Raw genomic sequence first — 21276 nt, 5'->3', positions numbered from 1 at the left:
TGCTGTCGCTGCTGTGAGGATGCGGCCGAAGGCGGGGGCTGAGGCTGAGAGCTCCGCGGAGTCTGTTTTTCACGACCCGCTGCAGAACCAGAGCGCTTCGGGAGGAAGTGCTTGAAGGCTTGAGACGCTTTCTGGGCTTCAGTAAATCTCTCCACGAACTCGGAGAGAGAAGAACCGAAAAGGCCAGCAGAAGACACCGGGGCGTCGAGAAACGCGTTGCGCTCGGAATCAGCCATCTCCGTGAGCGTCAGCCATAGATGCCTCTCAGCAACAGTGGCGGAAGCCATACACTTTCCCATGGCTTGTGCAGCAGACTTGGTAGCGCGGAGTGTTAGATCTGAAGCGCTCCTCAAATCCGCGATGCAGATAGCCTCAGGTCCCATCTCGTCCAACTTACGGAGGAGATCACCCTGAAATATCTGCAGTGTAGCCATGGTGTGTAGCGCTGACGCGGCCTGCCCAGCGGCGGAGAAAATTCGCGCGAGCAGCGTCGACGTCATGCGGCAGGCTTTTGAAGGCAACACTGGTTTAGTCCGCCGTCCAGCAGAGGGCGGGCAAAGGTGGGTTGCTATCGCATGTTCCACCGGCGGAAGTGAAAGGTAGCCTCGGTCTTTCGCATTATCCAGGGAGGAAAATGCTGGTGACACAGACGAGCGCGTTCGCGCAGAGAAGGGCGCGTTCCAGGCCTTCGCAACTTCTTCATGCAGCTCAGGAAGAAAAGGAGCGGGCTTTGAATCCGGAGAAGTGCGCTCACCAGGGAGGAAGCTACCATCCAGCCGGGTGCGAGAGGGGAGCTCCGGAGCAGACCACTCGAGGCCGAGGCTCGCCGCGGCCAGCGCGAGTACTCGCATGAGCTCTCTCTCAATGTTGGCTCTCGTAGTGGGCTTGCGGGCAGCAGGCGCGAGATCCTCGGAGCTCGCCCAGTCCTCGCTGCCTGAAGCTAGCAGAGAGCAGGAATCCTTTTCCCCCGACGCGGCCTCGGAACCGACTTCCTGTGATGAAGCGGCGGCAGACTGCGGGCGCTGAGCATCAGGAAGTGATTCGGGAGAAGCCGGTGAAGCAGGCGGGCGAACCGGCGAGCTTAGTCGGGCTGGAGCGGGTTCCGGGACCCGCTGCGAGCGGCGCTTCTTACGGCGCGGCAGCGCGGCGGGGAATGCAGGCTCTGAGAAGAATGCCAGGCGAGTCCGCAGAGTCACCATAGGCAAAAGCTCGCAGTGAGGGCAGCCGCCGTCAGCGAGCGCGAGCGCTGCATGGTCCTCACCCAAACAGGAGACGCAGATGACATGGCGGTCTCCCTCGGTGAGTGGGGCTCGGCACGAGCCGCATGAAGGCATCTTTAAAAAGACGCAGCTCTTTTAGGGGGTGAGTGTCGCAAGGCGAACACACACACACACACAAGAACAGTAAAAGGATAATGAAAGGATATGCGTCGGAAAGCGCAGCAGGTACGGCTGTAGAAGGCGGCGTAGGCCAGCGGCTTCAAGTGGCTCGTCCCGCTGAAGTGCTTGCCTCAGACGACGCTTGCTTCCTCGTGATCCAGCGATGCGTGCGCTTCGCTGAAGAGATGAAAATCAAGTGAATCAGCCTTTTCGAGCTCCTTTTATAGAGGTTAGCCACACCCGTCTCGGCGGGAAATGGCAAGGAGGCGCCCTCATTGGCCTGACGTCACCTCAGGCCTCGCTCGATAGGCTTATGCAGTTGCCGCAGAGCAGCCAATGAGCGAGCAAGCCGTCTCGCCATAGTTGACTACTGCTGCAACGCGCTTTACATGTATGAAAATTAAGGATAATTTTTTGCTTCAGTATTTCGTGAAAAGAGACTTTTCCCGTAGCGTTTTGATAAAAACGCAGTACGAGAGGACTCTCGTAAGAGAACCTACCCTAGCTACCCAGTCTCAACTGTGAAGCCTGTCCAAAGAGATAAAAGTTAAGAACCTATCAACTAAAATCCCTGCTACAATCCTTCATAGGGATGTCAGACAACTGATCGTTTTTCTTCCTGTAGAGGAACAAAAGCAAGAACAAAAGTAAAAGTTATAACAAGGTGATTGGAGTGACCTCCTTGGGTTCGTGAACCAGGAGGTCAAGTGGGAGGTGTTTCGTCAAGAAAAAATTAGCATTTACTTCAAGTTCCTCCATGTAAAGAAATTCCTAAAGAGGGCAGTGCAGTGTGGTGGCTGAGCTGGAACCTGAGAAGTTGTGTTTCCAGGGGGGAACAATATAGTGGTGCACCTCTGAGAGCACATGCAGGTGAAAAAGTTTGGAGAAGATCTCTTGATTGATTAAGGACTTTCGCACATTCAGCTCAAATTCAAGCTTGAAGACTCAACTGGTATGAACATTAACTTAAATTATGTTGATGTAAAATATCAACTTTGAAGTTGTATAACGTCAGTATTGTGTTTAAGCTTATTTGATGGAATTTGCTACAGTACTGATTGATGCTAAGCTTTGTATGATTTATGTTGACCAATTATTTGAGTTTGAAAGGTGTGTTTTAAGTTTGTTAACATTTATAATTAATTGTCAAGGCATTTGATTTAGTTGATTATACTGTAGTTAATATGGTGATGGTGAATGAGATGTTAAATGTTAGTTTAAATATCTTTATTTATATTAATGTATATTTGTTTTGTTTCAATTTATCTTTTAAAGATTATCAACCTACTGCAGCTACTGCAACTACTGTTTCTACTATTGCTTCTGCCAATACCTCTGCAAACAGAAGTAAATAAAAAAACAGGAAGACTCAATGAGTTGTCCTCTTTCGTCCTTCATAGTCTGAATGCCATCTCAAGTTTGGGCAAGGCTGAAAAATAATTCTGGAAAACTTGACAAACGCTGTTCTGTAAATAAATGCATTTCAGCTTAAGAACATTTAAATAAAAACTTCATCAAAGCAAGGACAAAGCAGACAAGAAAATGGACTGTGAGGAGAAAGCAAACAACCCACAGACATCATGAGCAAAAGTGTGACAGCGAGGTGTGTGATATTCTCACCATCACATTACAGTTGCTAGTGGAACCGTGTTCTTTACACACAGACACAGACACAAGTGTATCTGGGATTCCCAACTGTTCATTATTTTTCTGTGTAATTGGCTTTGATGTGCATGCTGTGCCCAGGCCCATGTATGCATGAACCTGTGAAGACTACAAACCAAACAGAAAATGCTTTAACACTCTGAAGAGAATCATCAATGTCATTTTGCCTCTATCATGTTTAGATAATTATGTCCCAAAAAACATTTTAACATTAATGCTGTTTATTATGTTTGTTTGTTTGTTTGTTTTTTAATTAATGTGACAGTTCAGATTTAAAAATATAAACCAAAAATGAAATGAATTGTCAGTTTTGCATACTATACTCATACTATACTATCTAAAAAGGAAATACAAATTGTAACAACTGCATTTGTTACATCTTAATTGTATAACTGAGGAACGCCAGAAAGCACGTACGCTCAGCAGTGATCAGTGGAGGGTAAAACAGGAAGTAGCCGACAAGCTCAGCGGTCAGGTGGCTGAGGAGGTTACTGGCTGTTGTGCCATTGAGAGAGACACTGCCATTATGTACCACATATATCAGAGATACAGCTGGAGTACCCAAAGACTGAGATGTGCTCAAGATCTGTGAGAAAAGAGAAGAGAGAAACTAAAAAAATATGACAGAAAATGAAATGCATTATAAACTTCCCCCCCCCCCCAAAAAATGTGAATGCATTGAATCCAACAAACCTCATTTGATTTGCAAAAGTTTAGAGGTTAATAAAGTAGTTTAAAGTAGTTAAACCTTCCCACCTGTACAGTGAGGCCACTATGAGAGTTCATCACTATGGCCTCGGCTTCAGCAAAAGCATTCTCCAGTCTCTGCTCCATCATCTGAGTAAATCTGCAGGATCTGAGGTCATATCCTGGCCCTACAAACCTCAGAACTACACACAAACATAAAGACATGCACAGAGAAGACACCATATGAAAAGAAGCTGCTGAAACATGCAGAACATACTCCGTACCATCAGGATACCATTCTTAAAAGTATTATATTTTATATACCATGGCATTGCTAAATGCTTGATTAATTTCGGATTTATTAAAGATCTAATTAAGCAATATCACATGCAGTGTTTTGGGTAACGCATTACTAGTTACGTAATTAGATTACTTTTTTGAAGTAACTAGTAAAGTAATGCATTACTTTTAAATTTATAACAAACTATTTGAGTTACTTTTTCAAATAATAATGACACCTCTTTTCTTAAAAGAAATACAAAGTCTGTGGTGCCACCATAAAAGGGGTCCATGCCAGTATGCCATATTCCAAGCCATATGATAGCTTTGAAGAACAGACCAAAAGTTATTCACTAAAAAATCTTCACCGCTTCCGCAGCTCTCAAATTATATATGCCAGCATGACATGACGTTTCGCTTACAAGATACTTGAGAACCAATTTGTCATATTCTAATTCTGTTAGAGACTCTTATAGTGAGGTTCTTTTCTTCCCTTTGTTTCTGTGTTCATAGTTCAGGGGTGCTCATCATTTCTTATTTGTGCATCCTCGTTTCCTTTCCTCGCTTCCTTTCCTCGCGTCTCAGCTCATCCCCCTGTAGGATACGAGGGAAGGCTGCAAGGAAAGAAAAGGAGGACAGAGGAATCGAATGAAAGCTTTTTTTATACATTGGAATACTTGATCACTCGAGCGTCACTTCACCGTGTCATCAGCAGCGCTCAAAGGATCTGCCCTTATGTTGATGAAGTTTGAAATTCATAATAAATATTAATAAAGCAAGATACCCTGTTGAAATATGTGAGATGTGTGGTTTATATAAACTGCAAAGGTAAAGTATAAATTAAAATTATTGTGACCGATGTGAAGGGGGAGGAGAATTTATACGTGCGTCACGTTTAGTCGATAAAACACTTCCGCACAGGATACACCTGTGTATCCTCACTCATAACTCCTCGGGAAGCCTCCTCGGGAAGCCTCCTCACTCCTCGATCCTCAACTGCTCACGGTGCAATTAGAGAATTGAGATATCCTTCAAGATGGCTGAGCTCGATCGGTTTCCGGGTCATAGGATGGAGGACGGAGGAGAGAGGAGACGAGGAGGGATATTGAGAGGTACACCAGGGCTGCGTTCAGCCCCGACAAAACGTTGCACAATGTTTTTTAAACAGAAACGGTGATGCGTTGAACACACTGTTCTGATGACGCAAGAGTTGCAACTATGGCAGCTGAGAAGGCCATTCTTTGTGTTCTTTGTGAAGAATTTTCGGAGCCTGATGAAGTCAGTATAAATATGTGTTTAATACTACAAAATATGCCCGATGTTACAGTTACTGCACTTGCCGCCCAGAACAAAAGAGAACATCTCAATCGAGTGAAGGGATTGCTGAAACTGAAATGGAAGCACACATCTTACCTAATTCAGACTAAAACGCATCTATTTAGCCTTACATACTGACTTTATTTGTAGTTACTACTGTTTTAATACCCTGTATTTTCTTTCTCATTTTTATGAAAAGCACTTAATTACCATTGTTTATTTCTATACCAAATGTCATACACTTGCAATGAAGCTAAAAATATAAACAACTACATCATTATGTTGATATCCTATATTTTTACAATAAAACTTATGACAAACATGTCTTCTAATATCCTCAGTTGTTGCGTATACCGAGCTGCATCGAACACATTTGTAAATTACTTTCCTTGAACCCATTGTGCGAGTTCACTTTAATACCGCGTGCTTTATATACATGTTGCTGCTGATTGGACTGCAGTTCTGACACACCCACCAAACAAGAGAAAACGTATCTCACCGGTGCACGCCGTTTCCAGGAAACATGACGTTCAACCCGGAAACCGTAGCAAAACGTTGCACACCGTTTTGAACTTGAATGTGCCCCATATGTTTAGTTCCCGTTTCCTTAGTTGCCTAGGTCCCTGTTTGTTTCTATGGTTACTGATTATGTTGTTCACCTTTATTGGTTACTGATTATGTTGTTCACCTGTATGTTGTTTTGTTCCTTGTTATCCTGTGTATTTATTTACCCTTGGTTTGCTCAGTTCTCGGTCTGGTTCTTGTTTAACTGCAAGCTGTTATGCTGCCTTTTGTTTCTCCTGTGCCTTTTTTTTTCCCGTTATATTTGATTGAACTGCCATCTTCATTTCTGCTGCATCATGATTCAATTAAGCTTAATTTAAATTACATCCAACATGAGTTGGACAAATAGTATTAGGTCTCACAATGACAATGGCTGTATTATTAAATTGATATGCAAAAAAATATGTATGGCAGCGTTGACACATTAGTGTGGTGACAGAGATTGAGCTGTGAGACTGACCTGTCTTCAGCATCAATGAGATGGCAGGGCTGGGTCTCCAGGGGACTGCTGGGATGGGAACTGCCTGCACCAGCGGCACAAACTGCCGAATGTCTGCCATCAATCTCTCAATACCATAGATACTAAGAGCCTCCACCACCACTGAGGCAGTGTACACCATCTCTCCATGGGTCACATAGTAACCGACCGTCACGTTAGGCACACTGGAGATGCTCTCAATCTGGGGAAGGTAGAGAAATGTACAAGAAACACTGATATTAAAGGTGCATTCAGTAGTTTGGTGATAATTTTAAAAGTTGTATACATTGAGATAAATACGTTCACACTGGAATGAATAATTTACTGAAAATTGAATGTGAGTCAGTATTCTCTCTGCCATCTCTTTTTCTCTGCATCAGTGCTATTTGGGACTGACTGCTTGGATGTACAACACAAAGTACAACTGCAGAGAAATCAAGATCGAACCAGAATAAAGTCAGATGAAGATGCCGATGTCATGCTTGATGACAATCTCATAAAGGTGATCCGCAGGACACTCTGTTGTAGCGGTGCTTGCATTTATGTAAGGAAGAGGACCATTTACGTCCAAATGTTATTTAATTTACACAGAACAAAACTTAAACAAAGATTGTAGAATATAAACAGCTTAATAGGCCATTTTCAGGATGTTTTGCTAAATATGAAGTGGTTGTGTGTCTGTTGTGTGTTTAACTTTAATCATGCCCAACATATAGCTGTTTCCCCTTGTGAAAAATAAGTTTATTCAAGTGTGCTGTAAGTATACTTCTTTTAAACTAAAAATAAGAAAGTATACTTTCAGTCTACTTACATAATGAACTTCTCAGAAGTATACCTAAAATTGCACTGAAGTATACTTGACATATACTGACATAAAAGTCTAAGTATATTTGGCCTATTCTTGTACTTAATCTTTTGATCGAGATATACTTAAAAGTATAGTTAGGTACTCTAAGTATACTCGGCTTGTAGTTGTTTTTACATTTGATTGAGTAGCCTCTTAAATACTTTTTTCACATAGTTTTACATACTGTCTTATAAACTTACATTGTTTGAAAATGTTGATTTATAAAGACAACAGATATGTTCCTAATTCTGAGTATCTGAATTTTTGGGTAGGCTAGTACACTGATAGTGTACATAGGAATTGACTGAATTGTCCAGCTATCCATATTTTCACTGTTATATGGTGAGTGAAAGAGTACAGAATCTCCAGATAAAAACACAGGTGAAAAAGAAACAGAAACAAGTGATAGAAGATTGCTTATGCCAATGTAAAATAATGTGATCATCAAACATTAAACAGCATATGTAACCAGCTGGAGTGCCCTTGAGGGCACCAGAGGGCACTCCACATCAGACTATTGTCATTCCCTCACAAACTACATTTCCCATAACTCACTGCCCGGACTCTTCATCCATTATCACATTCACCTGTGTCTCATTATCTTGTTTAGCTCACCCCATATAAGCCTGGTTTTCTCAGTCATTATCTGTGAAGTCTTGTTTAGTGTTACATTGCAATTCTGAACATTTTTTCCCTGGCTTCTTGTCTCTTGGTTTTTGGATTTCTTGCCTGTTCCGTGGATTACGTGGATTTTTGCCCATGTTCCCTGCCTTGTTGTGTTTGTTTGTATGGACTGCCTGCCTGCCTGTGTTTGACCTTGCCTGTACTTTGGATTACCCTGTTCAATAAATACTGCATTTGGATCCTCAACCTCAAATCAGAGGTGACTGTGTCCAAGTTATGTATTTCAGAAATGTACTTTTACAAATCACACAGTTAGCTAATAATGTATTAATTTAAACAATGTATTAATTTAAGCCAGAAACAATGAGCTCATTGAAGTAAAAAGAATACATGTTTGTTAAATGATAATAAAGGATGCTGGAAGTTAGAATAAAATATTTGTTTAAATGGAAAATGTTAAAGTACAGTTAAAGGTATATTTTAAGTATAAAAAAATAATACCTTAACAGGAAAATAGTAGTATACTTAAAGTGCAAAAATAATATATAAATAGCAAACTATAAGTATGGTGTTATGTTCACTTAAAGAAAATGTACAAGTATACTCGCAGTATAAAATGACTAAACCAGTAGTTCCCTAGTGGAAAAAAAGTGTACTTTATTGTATTTGAAATATATTCCTTTTCAACAGTACATTGCAAATATACTAACAAAAATTGTACTATCTTTAAATATATTTAGTATATTAAAATCATGCTTTTAGCTATTCTCACAATACAAATTTTAACACACTTTAAAATAATTGTACTTTAGTATATTTTCAAAAAAATGTATTTTATATATAGTGAAAATTCAGTTTATTTTTTAAAAGTGTATTTGCACTTTATTAATAATATATTTTAGGTATATTTTAACTGTGTGCTGGAAATGATCATTGTAACAATGCATTGAAAGTATAGTTTATACATTACATTATAGTATACAATAGTATTTTGTACAAAGTATAGCTAAGTATTATTTGTCTATTAATGTGCATTTGTTATTGAAGACAAAGTGTGCATTATGTAGTATACACTTGTGGTCGGTGCCGATAGCCTTGTGGGCAAGTGTGCCGATATTTAGTGTCGTTGTGCTTCAGGAGACCTAAATTCGAGTCACGGCTCGTGGACCTTTCCCGATCCCATCCCCCCTCTCTCTCTCTCTCTCTCTCTCTCTCTCCCACCTTCCTGTCTAGCAACTAGTTCTATGCAAAAACGCCAAAAATACATCTTTTAAAAATAAAACTACATACACATATACATATATATATATATATATGTCTAAGTCCAAACCCATGTAGCTCCTTCAAACAACACTTTGATGGGCCACAAACGTTTGAGTTTTCCCTGGATTGCTTTCAACATGAGTATTGCATTGACATCATAGCCTTAATCTTTAACAAGTTAACAGGCAGAAAAGGTTTAGAAACTGTATAGCCTAAGTGATAGTAGCTGTATTCCACTTCTGTTTCCACCCAATTTATCATCTGTCTTCCCCCATCAGCCAATCAGAGTCACAACATAATTTTCCTACAGTTCCATAGTGATCTCTTGCATGGCATTTACAACTTAAGGTGAATGTTTGAGTTTGAGCTTTGAGCTTAAGTCTAAGTTCACACTGCAGGGCTTAATGCTCAATTCCGATTTTTTGAAAAAATTAGATTTTTTTGCAAGGCCGTTCACATTTCCAATTAAATGCGACCTTTTGTGATCTCCTGTGTGAACGTGAAATGACCCAGAAGTGACCCGCATGCGCAGAAGAGTACTCAACGGTCAACGACGTCACTTGTTGTTTGCGGAAGTAGCTAAACTTCAACTAACTGTGATTCTCACACACACACACACGAGCGCGCACAGCGACCGTTACACAAGAGCCAGACAGCAGCCGCTGACCTATCTAATATCAGCACAAATAAGTTAACATAACGTTAGTCATATATAATGATGGTGGCCGTGGGCTTTTATTTATTTTTTTAATTAACGGGCTCGTCGAGGTCGACCCGTTCGGCAGATTTACCTCAGCTCGACGAATATGCAGTCCGTTTTCAAACCGACGACTACTTCAACGCAGAATTATGACGTTTGTCGCGTATCAATGACGTGCGGGTCGGATACATGTGACCTGGCCGTTCAGACTGAAGTCGCATTTCAAAAGATCGGATATGTATCGGATTTGGGACCACATACCCAAGTGGCCTGGGTCACATTTGAAAAGATCGGATCTGTGTCGTTCAGACTGTCATGAAAAGATCAGATACAGGTCGCATAGGGGCAAAAAAATCGGAATTGGGTCGTTTCAGCCTGCAGTGTGAACGTAGCCTAAGTTTGCTTACATTAAGAGAGGGAGATTTCAAAGAGAGGGAAGTGTGATTGAAGTAATTCGGGGAGTGGTTCAATTCAGTAGCTACAGTAGGTCTGGTGGAAGTTATAGCAAGACAGCAAACATTCCTTAAAGCAGAATGTCATTTGTGTTGGTGCACATTGGATGATGATTGTGTTAAAAATTCTTGAATTGCAAACCTTAGCTTGAACCGTGCTGTCATTCAAGGCCTTCTTCAGAGCTTGAGTAAATCCTCGAGGGAGATTCTGCTTCAAAATACTGTCTAGACGACGACTCCGTAACTGTACGGACAACACTGTCATAGACAGAAAAATAAAGAGTTATAGTATTTTCTTTGAAGAATATAAGCTGATTTTATGTTTCTTATCTAATCAACAGAAACCATTTAATCAGGAAGGAACTTTGTAAAAAATGTACCATGGTAGCCTATAGTTTTCGCCAAAAATAAACTATTGTTACTCTTCATAAATTAATATCAATAAGATATATACTGTATATATTGTATTTATCAACTAAGGCAATTGAACAGAGGGAAATGGATGAGACTAGCAAATGTTCCCGAATCCATAATAAGACCAAGACCATGGAAATATGCTCTACAAGTTGATTATCGAGAAACTACGACATTGTAATTCAGAATCTCCTACATGAACTGTTATGATAACAAATAGTATTCATTATTCATTATTATTCAATAACTGAGAGTAGGACTTTACATGTACAGAAGATTTATTCAAGGTATGTTAAGCATGAATGACGGCAGCAGTAGCAAATTACACTAAATGTTGTGGTACTGGACCGGATTCAATCTCAAATCCAAGACAATATTTTCATCGCTTGGTCTTGTCATGGACTTGGGAGTATGTGGACTAGGATTTGACTTCTGGTCTCGTTCTTGACCCAAAGGAGCTGGTCTCGACTATACACTGAAAAAAAAAACTTTTTGTATGAATGATTTTCACTTTTAGGAAAGATAAATTTTTTTATTAATATAAAATCTAAATTTAGGCTTTGAACCAAACCATAAATATAATTTGAGAAAAGTATTGAGTATTATTATTAGTATTATTATTAAGTTTTTAAGTGACTTCTGTGCAATCACACCTGTTTTTATCCACATCTTGTCCGTGATGTTACATCTCAGCAGTGTGCCCTCAGTAGCAGCAGCTCTTGGAGGACCTAAAGTGCTTTTTGAAGGGTCCAATTTAGCACTCTTTGAGGTGGAAGAAGATGGGATTCTAGGTGTTGTCTTTGGAGATTCTGGGAGAATAGTTGTAGTTCTAATAGTGGTCCTAGGTGTTTTAGGGTGTCGTTTAGCAGCCGATGACTTGGTAGTGCTAATCTGATTTGTGGTTGTCATAAAAGGGATGCTGGTTGTGGTAACAGTATTGCTGGTAAATGTAGTAGGTTGAGATATGATAGTAGTTGTAATGTCTGGCCGTTCTTGTTGTGTGTCCACAGCTGTAGCTGAAGGTCTCAGATGCTCAGATGGGTATCTGCTAGAATCACTGGCTTTATGGTGAGGGTCTGCAACTATGGATGTGGCCACAGGTTCCACCAGCTCAGATATCCACACTGAAACAACAAAATATTTGAGGTGAGGGAGGTGAGAAGGTGACTGTAGAGGGCAATGAAGATGGTGAATGTGAAGTAATGATTATGTTGATGGTGACAATGATTAAGATGATGATGGTGAGGATGATGGTAACAATGATGGTTACGAAGTGTATAAAATGTAATAAGGACATTCATTTAATAAGCATTAGTAATCATAGGTATTTTATGTGAAATCCTGATTTTGTTCATGTTTTTGAAAGCAATGTCTTATGTTCACAATGCTGAGCATCAAATCAGCATTTTAGAATGATGATAAAAGACCATGTGACACTGAAGACTGGAGTAATGGCTGCTGAAAATTCAACTTTGCCATCACAGGCCATTACATTTTAGAATATATTAAAACAGAAAACAGTTATTTTAAATTGTACTAATATTTCAAAAAATGGCTGTTTATACTGTATTTTCAATCAAATACTGTAAATGCAGCCTTGGTAAATTTGAGAGACTTTATTTCAATTATTCAAAATTATTACAAACGTTTGACAAGTTTGAAATGTATCTAATGTATTGACGGTATCTAAAACAAAATAATTATATGTATTAACAAATTACAAATGCTTTTGAATCCTTTTAGGTACATAGAATATTAATTTCATGTGATTAATATGGTTGAAACATATCACTTAAATTGTAAAATAAAGCAATAAGCCCCAAGAACTTGTGGTTTACAGTGATTTTAGGAGGTGTTGTTAGGTACAACACAGAGCAGAGCACCTAAAACCCCCTTAGCTGTTATAAAATTACTGTAAACTATGGCTTCAGAGGACTTTTTTTCAAAGTGTTCAGTGTCACTTCAGAATACCTAATGCTGCATTTACAGTAACAACATCAGTCAAAGACATATTCATCTTAGAATAAACAAGCAAACATGTTAATTGTGCAGCAAATTAGCTCTATGAAATATTAATAATCAATAATAACTTGTTATAATTGATTATGAATATTTGGATCAGTTAATAGAATTAACTTAATGTTGTAAAATTAATATTACAATCCATTGACCTTTTTGTCCCGTGAACACTCAGTGTTAATTGTTTATTAATTGTAAGAAATGTACATTTCCAGGGCATGGGAAATGTATTTCTCACTTTACAGTACTACTAAGAGCAAGTAGTCAAAATCTATGATTAGAGACTCCGGTATGAGCTTGAGACACGGACAACTTTACGTGTGACATGAACAAGACTTTATTAACTAGACTAAACACTTAAACTACTCTAACATACACATACATACATGCATACGGTTTACCAAGGGAAAGAGAGCTGAAGCAGAATACAGGAAAGCAAGTAGTTATAGCATTGTTTGAAATTCAGCAGATCAACAGCCTTGAGCAAACCATCAGTTTGTTCTACCACGCCCTTCTTTAAAAGGGGTAAGATTACTTAATGTATCAAATAATGAAACTAAGTTTGATACTTGCATATCTCGCCCATTTGAATTAAACTGTCCTGATGCAAGTTGTTGAGGCTCCAGTTGATCTTTGCTGATGTGGTCTTGATGAGATAGAACCAGTGGGAGTCAGAGGATCTTTGGTGAATGGAAAGACAAGGCCGCAGCCTGGCACAAGCTTGGCGGGGGGTCCTTAGAAAACTTCTAGTTCAGCATCATCTTCACATCAGGATTCCAGAAAAGGACTAAGATAGTAAGAGGCTTAGAGGCTAGGAGGCGTGATCTTGTGATCAGTGATTTTTAAAGCGTGATAAGATGTCACACCCTCTGGAGGTGTGTGAGCCAATAAGAAGTATTCCCTTCTGAGGGAGATTTTTACGACCCTTTGTGTTCTAGCAGGGCATTTGAATATGTAATTTCATAAGGTGTCTTATAATACTAATGCGTTACAAAGTTAGCAAAATGTAATGTAAATTAGCAAATGGGGAATTAAGATTGGAGTTTATAGAGACTAAACATGCCACACATATGATTTTGGTTAACCATAGTATGCAACATAGTCTAAAACATTAATCCAAAACATTAATCCAAAAGAGTTTAGAAGAGAAAATGAAGACATAGACCAAACCACATAAAAGGAAAATCATGAGATGGGAAAATTAGATATATGTTAATACATTTCTCACGTGGATATATATATAGAATATATAGGATTAAAAGGGTTTATTTCTCCTTCTCAGCAAGAATTAAGTAAGAGTCACAATTCCCTGCAAATTCCTTTTGGGGGTCGTAAAATTCTTATCAGTCTCAATGTGTCCTGTAAGAGGACACCGGGTTCTGCCAGTGTGTTAGCTTCATGTGGGATGTTAGTTTTTGGGAGAAGTTTCATAGACCTTTGTTGAGTGAGCGAGTTTGCTGGATTATTCATTAAATATAATGAAGGCTAATGCCTAGTCACTAGTCATTAGCATAAAGTGAGCTGTCTCTGATCTGGTATTTGATATAAAAAGCAGTATAAATGTCCAGAGTGTTCAATGACCCCTCTTTCTCTCGGTGGTCCTGGCAGCCTGTTCCTTTTGAATATTTGAGCCAGTAGTTGTCTCTATTCTCTAAGTGGATTTCCAGGTAGCTTTGTTTTGGTCACTAAATAAATAATTTACAGCAAATGCATCAATAATGTGCTTCAGGCTGAGAATGCATGCTTCAGGTCGAATACCTGCAGAAAACCTGCAACTGCTTCAGAACACTGAAGTAAACTGCTGGAAGACAGATATGTCATACTATAGCTTGACCAGATGTATAAGACATTAAATGCTGTGTTCCAGAAAAAAATCTGAAAAATGTTGTCACTTTCTCGAGCAGAGTGTTGTAAAAGTGGGGTATGGGAGACCCTAGTTCCCTATTTGTCATTCACTTCGACAAGTGTCGATGTAGTGACACTAGGGGTCGCAATAGGGAGCCCCAGACACCTCTGATACTTTGAGGAAAGGCCAATGAGAATTGGCGAGTGGAATTTGCATGCGCCGGCCACTCCCCCAGACATACGAGTATAAAAGGAACTGGTATGTATCCACTCATTCAGATTTGTTCTTTGGAGCTGAGTGCATGTGTTTACAACCATCGCTCATTCCATTCACCTCTACACAAGGAAAATTTCTGCCAAAACTGGTGTACAAAGCGCATTTCAGCGGTCTCTCTCCCCTCTCTAAGGAACAGTTAAGTGCAGAGAGCTCCCCTGGGCACTTCAGCAATAAAAGAGCAGATTTCCCAAAAAGAGCAGATTTGTTCAAGAATGGTTCAGTGTTCTCACTACGAGAACATGATCATGGCAACGTTGTGGACGCGACCTTTTCTGGCTAGAGAGAGATTCACCTCAACTTGCTCTCTGTCTCGGTCCTTCTTCTATGCACAAGGGCGTGGCAACAATTGCTGAGGGCAATATAAGGGCAACAATTGTAGCCTTTGTGCCGTGTCAATCCTCACGGACCTCCTATTCCTTGCATTTTCCACCCAGTCGAGTTCTTGGATGGGTTGGCGGTTCGTCTCAGGGTGAACAAAATTTCTTTGGGCTCGAGAAGAGGATGAACTGTCAATTGCAGTATTAACAGGGGAGGTTTATGCCTTCCAACGCTGAAGACTCCACTGAAGAATCCGCTGGACTTCCACTGTCAAATGTGGTAGCTCAGTTTGATGCAGAGTTAGCAACCATGCTTGCCCCGGCCGCCTAGAGCATCGGCCTGCAGTGTAATCCTCTGGCCTGGTCCCGAGCGTTATCAGCTGGATTATTGGTATCTGGGTTCGGGGCACAACTCACAGTCGTACCCCGCACCAGTGCCCTTCTTCCCAGAAGAGCATGAAGAGCTTACGAAGTTGTGGAAGGCACCTTTTACTGCCAGGGCCCTCTTCATGAGCTCTTCCACCCTCACTACCCTTGACGGTGGGGCAGCCAGGGGGTATACAGAGGTTACACAGATGGAGCATGCAATTGTGGTACATTTATGCCCGCAAAACCGCAGAATCGTCCCAGACTCCCTTCCAGGGCCTGTATGTTAACTTTGTCTCTAACGGGGAAAGGCTTACGGTGCTGCTGGACAGGCCACCTTCGCCCTGCATGCTATGGCCATTCTGCAGGTCCATCAGGCCAAAGTTCTAAAGACCTGAACCAGGGTAGTTCTGAGCAGGGATTTATGCAGGAACTGTGCTTGGCAAACCGAAAGTTACGGCGTGGGCTCTCGGCCAGGCCATGTCCACCATGGTGGTCCAGGAGTGCCATCTCTTACTCAGCCTTGCGGAGATGAGGGAGGTTGACAAAGTCTGCTTTATTGATACCCCCATCTCGCAAGGTGGCCTATTCAGTAACACTGTCAAGGACTTTGCCAGACAGTTCTCTGCAGTCAAGCAACAGACTGAGGCGATAAACACACCTTGCCTTAGCGTGACTCAACCGTCACCTCCGAGCTGCTGTGGTCACGTTTTTGCGGCGTCTGTCTGCGACTGTTTCCTTTTCTTTTTGTTTGACCCTCATTTTCAAAGAAAGAGTAGCTTCCTCAATCCCTGGGTTGCACAGTCTGTAGCCCAAACATGTTGGACGCGAGATTGTCGCCTCCCCATGTCCGGCCGTGACACACACAAAGTCCTGCACAGGTGAGTGTGGAGCATTCCGAGGACACGCAGCTTTTTCACCCCTCACCAACCGGTTCCGGTTGGGGTTTACAGAGCATGGTAGGTGTTCCTGTACAAACACAGCCACAGGATCACGATGCACAGCTTCCCGACATGGCGGTCAATGCTCCGCTTCGGTTCCCTAAAGCAGGTATGTCAAAAATGTACAGTTTGGAGGCCTGGCTAGCGCTTCCTGATCCGTCGCGCTGCCTCATCAGGACAGTAAGATTCAGCTATATGACTCAGCTTACCAGGTGCCCGTCCAGGTTCAATGGCATCTTCTTTACCTCTGTGGCAGGTGTAAGGACCACCCGTTGGCCCAACGACAAAATCAAACAGTATGAGCGAAGATATAATGCGTGTTTGATCTTTTAAGCACTCCTGAAATTCACTTATTTTATTAGAATTTAGTTTCAATTTTACGTTAGCTCTGTGCTTAATATATTTCAATTCAGACTGTGTTTTTAATTAGGAATGAACCATAAATATTGGTTATGTGTTAATTTAGATATTTGATTATTCAGGGTATTTAACTTTGCTGTGTCCAGTACGCGCCCTGCGTGTTTACTTGGACCACATGGAGAGTTTTAGAAGCTCTGAGCAGCTCTTTGTCTGTTTTGGAGGACAGCAGAAAGAGAAAGCTGTTTCCAAACAGAGTTTGGTCCGCTGGTTTGTGGATTCCATTGCCTTGGCATACCAGGCACAGGTGTGCGGTACCCTTTTGGAGTACAAGCACACTCTATGAGGAGTGTTGCACCCTCCTGGGCTTTAGCAGACATCTGCAAAAGACATCTGCAAAGCGGCAGGCTGGGTGACACCTAATACCTTTGCGAGATTTTACAATCTCCCGGTTGAGCCATTTTTGTCAGGTACGAGCAAGTAAGCTGTGGACAACTGGCCGGGTGTACTGCTTGCACACAGCACCTTTCCCCTCTCTGAGGTGATAACATGCACTTTTTTTAAAGGTGCGGGGGGGGGGTTTGGGGGGGGGGGATGGTCAAAAGACTGGCTGAAGTGGCCTACTCAAAGTACTGTTCTTTCTGCCACCACGTGGTATGAAGGACTACATGGCTTACGTGGGGCGTTGGGAAGGTTACAATGTTTCGAGTGCACTTGTTACCCAGCCAACATTGCCAACATCTGCACTGTTAAAACCTTGTAGCATGGTTCAGCTTGTTGTTGTGTGTTTTCATCGAGACCCCAAATGTCACTACATTTACAATACATTTAAGTATGTAAATTCCAATCGCCAATTTCCATTGGCCTTTTCTCAAAGTATCAGAGGTGTTTGGGGCTCCCAAGTATGACCCCTTGTCACTACATAGACACTATGTCTTGTTCCCTTTATCAGGGAACGGAGGTGACAATAGTAGTCAAGACATTCTCAAATATTGTTCAACATTTACATATCCTGTGTTGATGATAGACATGAGAACCAATGAAGAGCCAATGAATGAGAACCAGTTTGTGTGCAGTTTCTTCTTCCTTGTATGGTGCTCACTGCACTGTGCACTGTGCTTCTCAATGAAAAAATGATTGTTGTTAACTTAAAAAAGTAAGTAACCTGTCTGCTAACCAGTAAAATATCTGGAAAGACATGATGGTAAGTAAATTACAGAATTAATGATGTCATATGTCATAAAAACAAGAATATGGAAGTAATGACAAATGTTTTTGAAACAAAAAAAGCTTGTATAATTGCACTACTTGAAAAAATATGTATTGCATTAACCCTGCTTGCATTTTAATGCATTGTATTTTTAGGGCTTGCATTTTTATGGGCTGAAATTCAACATGGTTGTATATTTAAGATGTGAATATTTCAATTCAAAACATTTCACACACGTTTTTATTATTAAAACGTTTAATAATCCATATTCACCTTTCAGATTTCACTTCCAAAATATTCATTCTGTTTAAAAATACCTATAATATTTGCAATTTTCAGTCCATTTTATTTCGCTTTACAAATTCACTTCCACAAATTCAGTGGTTCAAATTCGACAGAAAATTCAACATTTGACACCTGGGAACGGCAGGAATATAAGTAGATTACCGATTGATAATCTCCATAGCTGTTAGTCGACCTCACCAGCAGGTGGTGCAAGCGCCTGTTGACGAAGAAAACTATACGCCTCTAAAGTTACATATGACATTGGTACACGTTTCTAACTTCAATAGCATTTGAAGAGAATGACTTGCAGTCATAAAACCAACTGTAAATTATTCATGTAGGTGCCAGGCATGATGCACACTTTTTAGATCTTTGATATTTAATAAAATAAACTGTCAAATCCTGTGTAAATATTGCTATTTTTTCAGTAGGAATACCACATGATCTCATATTTATTTTAATATCAACTATCTAAAAAGTGTGCATCATGCCTGACACCTACATGAACAATTTATAGTTGGTTTTATGATTGCAAGTCATTCTCTTCTAATGTTATTGAAGTTAGAAACGTGTACCAATGTCATATGTAACTTAAGAGACGGTCCCTAAATGTGTGAATATCGAAAATCCATTGTCAAGCCAACTTTATTCCAATATTTCACTGGGAATCGCTTAGCGTGAAACTTTGCGCGTTACATTCATATTCTGAGTCCGCTTGCCTGTTCCTATATCTAGTATAGCCTACATCCCCAATAAGGTGTGAGTTTGGACTTTTATATAACTGTATTAGTCCATTAAGCGTTGAGTGTCCTGGCCGCAGGGGGATCCTGGAGAATGACCTTTTGAGGGAATCCCCAGTTCTGCAGCACAGTGCCGCAATATAAAGTAAAGAAAACTAAACAACTGAGATAAATATATGTCTACTACCTCAGATTTAACTTTTTATCTGTACATCAGCATCGGGGGAATAACATTATAATCTCATTCACGGTAGAGCTGCTTACATGTGCAAAACTAACTGTGAAGACTTAAATGTTTCACAACTTTTGTGTCTTTACCAGCTTTTCCAAATATATACTGGCCCTGATAATCATCACAAATACTTACTGCTTGCTCCATTTCTGTAAATCTATTTTTATGAATGAATGACTCTCTCACCCGTTGCTCTATAGTTTTCTTCGTCAACAGCCGCTTGCACCACCTGCTGGTGAGGTCGACTAACAGCTATGGAGATTATCAATCGGCAATCTGCTGATATTCCTGCCATTCCCGGATGTCAAATGTTGAATTTTCTGTCGAAATTTGTATTTGTATTTTTAAACAGAATGAATATTTTGGAAGTGAAATCTGAACGGTGAATATGGATTATTTAATTTTTAAGAATGAAAACGTGTGTGAAATGTTTTGAATTGAAATATTCACAGCTTAAATATACAACCATGTTGAATTTCAGCCCATAAAAATGCAAGCCTTAAAAATACAATGTATTAAAATGCAAGCAGGGTTAATGCAATATTTTTAGTTTATGTAGTCCAATTCAACAAGCTTTTTTGATTCAAAAACATTTGTCATTATTTTACTTCCATACAAGAAACTATGCTTCTAACCACATGTTGAGAGCTGAAGTTCCAGCCACGTAAGTTTTCAATGCTGTTTGCGAATGTTAGTTGGGATTATGGTTTTGGGAAACACTGAATCGTTGAACTATGTTGGTAACAACGGAACTTGCAACCATAAGTGTCTAACAATGCTTTTGGGAAACGTATCCCTGATTGACTAGTCCGTGTAACCTCAGTGACAGCTGCATTAAGTGTAAGATATAGTAATGGCAGGTTGAGAGAATTAGTCTCAAGCAGCATGCAGAGAAACAAACCTGAGCTGGAGGATTGATTGCTGACCAGCACAGAAAATGGAGGAGTAAATGAAGACTCCACTCTCTCCAAAGACCCGTTTGAAAGCCATTGGTGTGTTTTGTTGTCACGCACAACAATTTCCAATGGGTATTCGGGAGGCTTTTGGGCTGTGCTGGCATGTAATGCAAGTATGGAGGAAAATGCTGGTTGTTCTCTGGTTCCCTTTGACAAGCCTGTGGACTCTGATTGGATTATGGAGGCAGGATTCCTGTCTGTCATAAGGAAGCCACTCAACAAATGGGTTGAGGAGGGTGAAGTGCCCACATCCAGAAATGATCCAGAGGCTTCACGACTCAAGTCATCTGAAAAGAGAAAAAGAGAATTATATAAATGTATCCCAAGGCAGTTCAATCCTCCTATTTACACATATCACAGTTTGTTCATTTTGAGGAAAACTTTTCCATGCTGTAATTTTCAATTCAGAAAGAGTTTCCTTGGTGAGATTAAGGCACTCGAAATTACAGCTCTCAACAAACTTTTTACAATAGAAAAGACTTTTCAAAACACCAATAAATATGCTGATCCTCAAAGCTTTACAAGTCTCATATAAAGATCTAAGTGGTGTAACATGAGGCTAGAAATTGTACATTGCCCAAAATTCCATCATAAAAAAAACAAATAAAATATGTTAATCAGTCATAATTTATACAGAACTTTCTCAGCTCCAATTAGTTTGGAACCACTGTTTCAAAAATTTTATGATAGTCAATATATTTGTGATTTTACATATCAAGAGTTATATTAGGAGTAATATTACATACCAGCATGTTGAATTTAACCAAAACAAAAATGTATGCATGCAAAATGCATTAATTTAATTAAAGAGAATTTATGGATCACTAATCACAAAATTTCAAAAATAATCACTTTTTTCAAAAACATGTTTCTCTAACACTCTTCCTTGTCTTCAAACGGATAGGCACGGCCAAAACTTGCGTCCAAACGTATCTGTCTATGTACCGCAAGACTACAAACTACAGCCAATATCATTGCAGAGAATGCTAAGACAAAGTATTTATAGCATTTACACAAGCACACTTAAAATGTAATAAACCTACAAATATCTAACTTACTAGT

At 40.2% G+C, this 21276-nt stretch overlaps 1 protein-coding gene across 2 annotated transcripts in view; it reads right to left on the bottom strand.

Annotated features, from left to right (window-relative positions):
* kiaa1549lb (KIAA1549-like b) overlaps positions 1 to 21276 on the bottom strand; it is a 182164-nt gene that overhangs the window by 122579 nt on the left and 38309 nt on the right. For both annotated transcript variants that reach the window (XM_084124747.1, XM_084124748.1), the window contains exons 2-7: positions 20160 to 20501; positions 11323 to 11793; positions 10398 to 10513; positions 6352 to 6571; positions 3801 to 3934; positions 3462 to 3630 (exon numbers count right to left, since the gene is read on the bottom strand). In XM_084124747.1, the coding sequence (XP_083980873.1) occupies positions 3462 to 3630; positions 3801 to 3934; positions 6352 to 6571; positions 10398 to 10513; positions 11323 to 11793; positions 20160 to 20501 (1452 nt within the window). The remainder of the gene's footprint in view (positions 1 to 3461; positions 3631 to 3800; positions 3935 to 6351; positions 6572 to 10397; positions 10514 to 11322; positions 11794 to 20159; positions 20502 to 21276) is intronic.

The sequence above is a fragment of the Abramis brama genome, assembly GCF_963993115.1.
Source record: "Abramis brama genome assembly, chromosome: 9".
Classification (NCBI taxonomy): Eukaryota; Metazoa; Chordata; class Actinopteri; order Cypriniformes; family Leuciscidae; genus Abramis; species Abramis brama.
The sequence above is the reverse complement of the archived record's forward strand: the minus strand, read 5'-3'. Positions and strand labels throughout refer to the sequence as shown.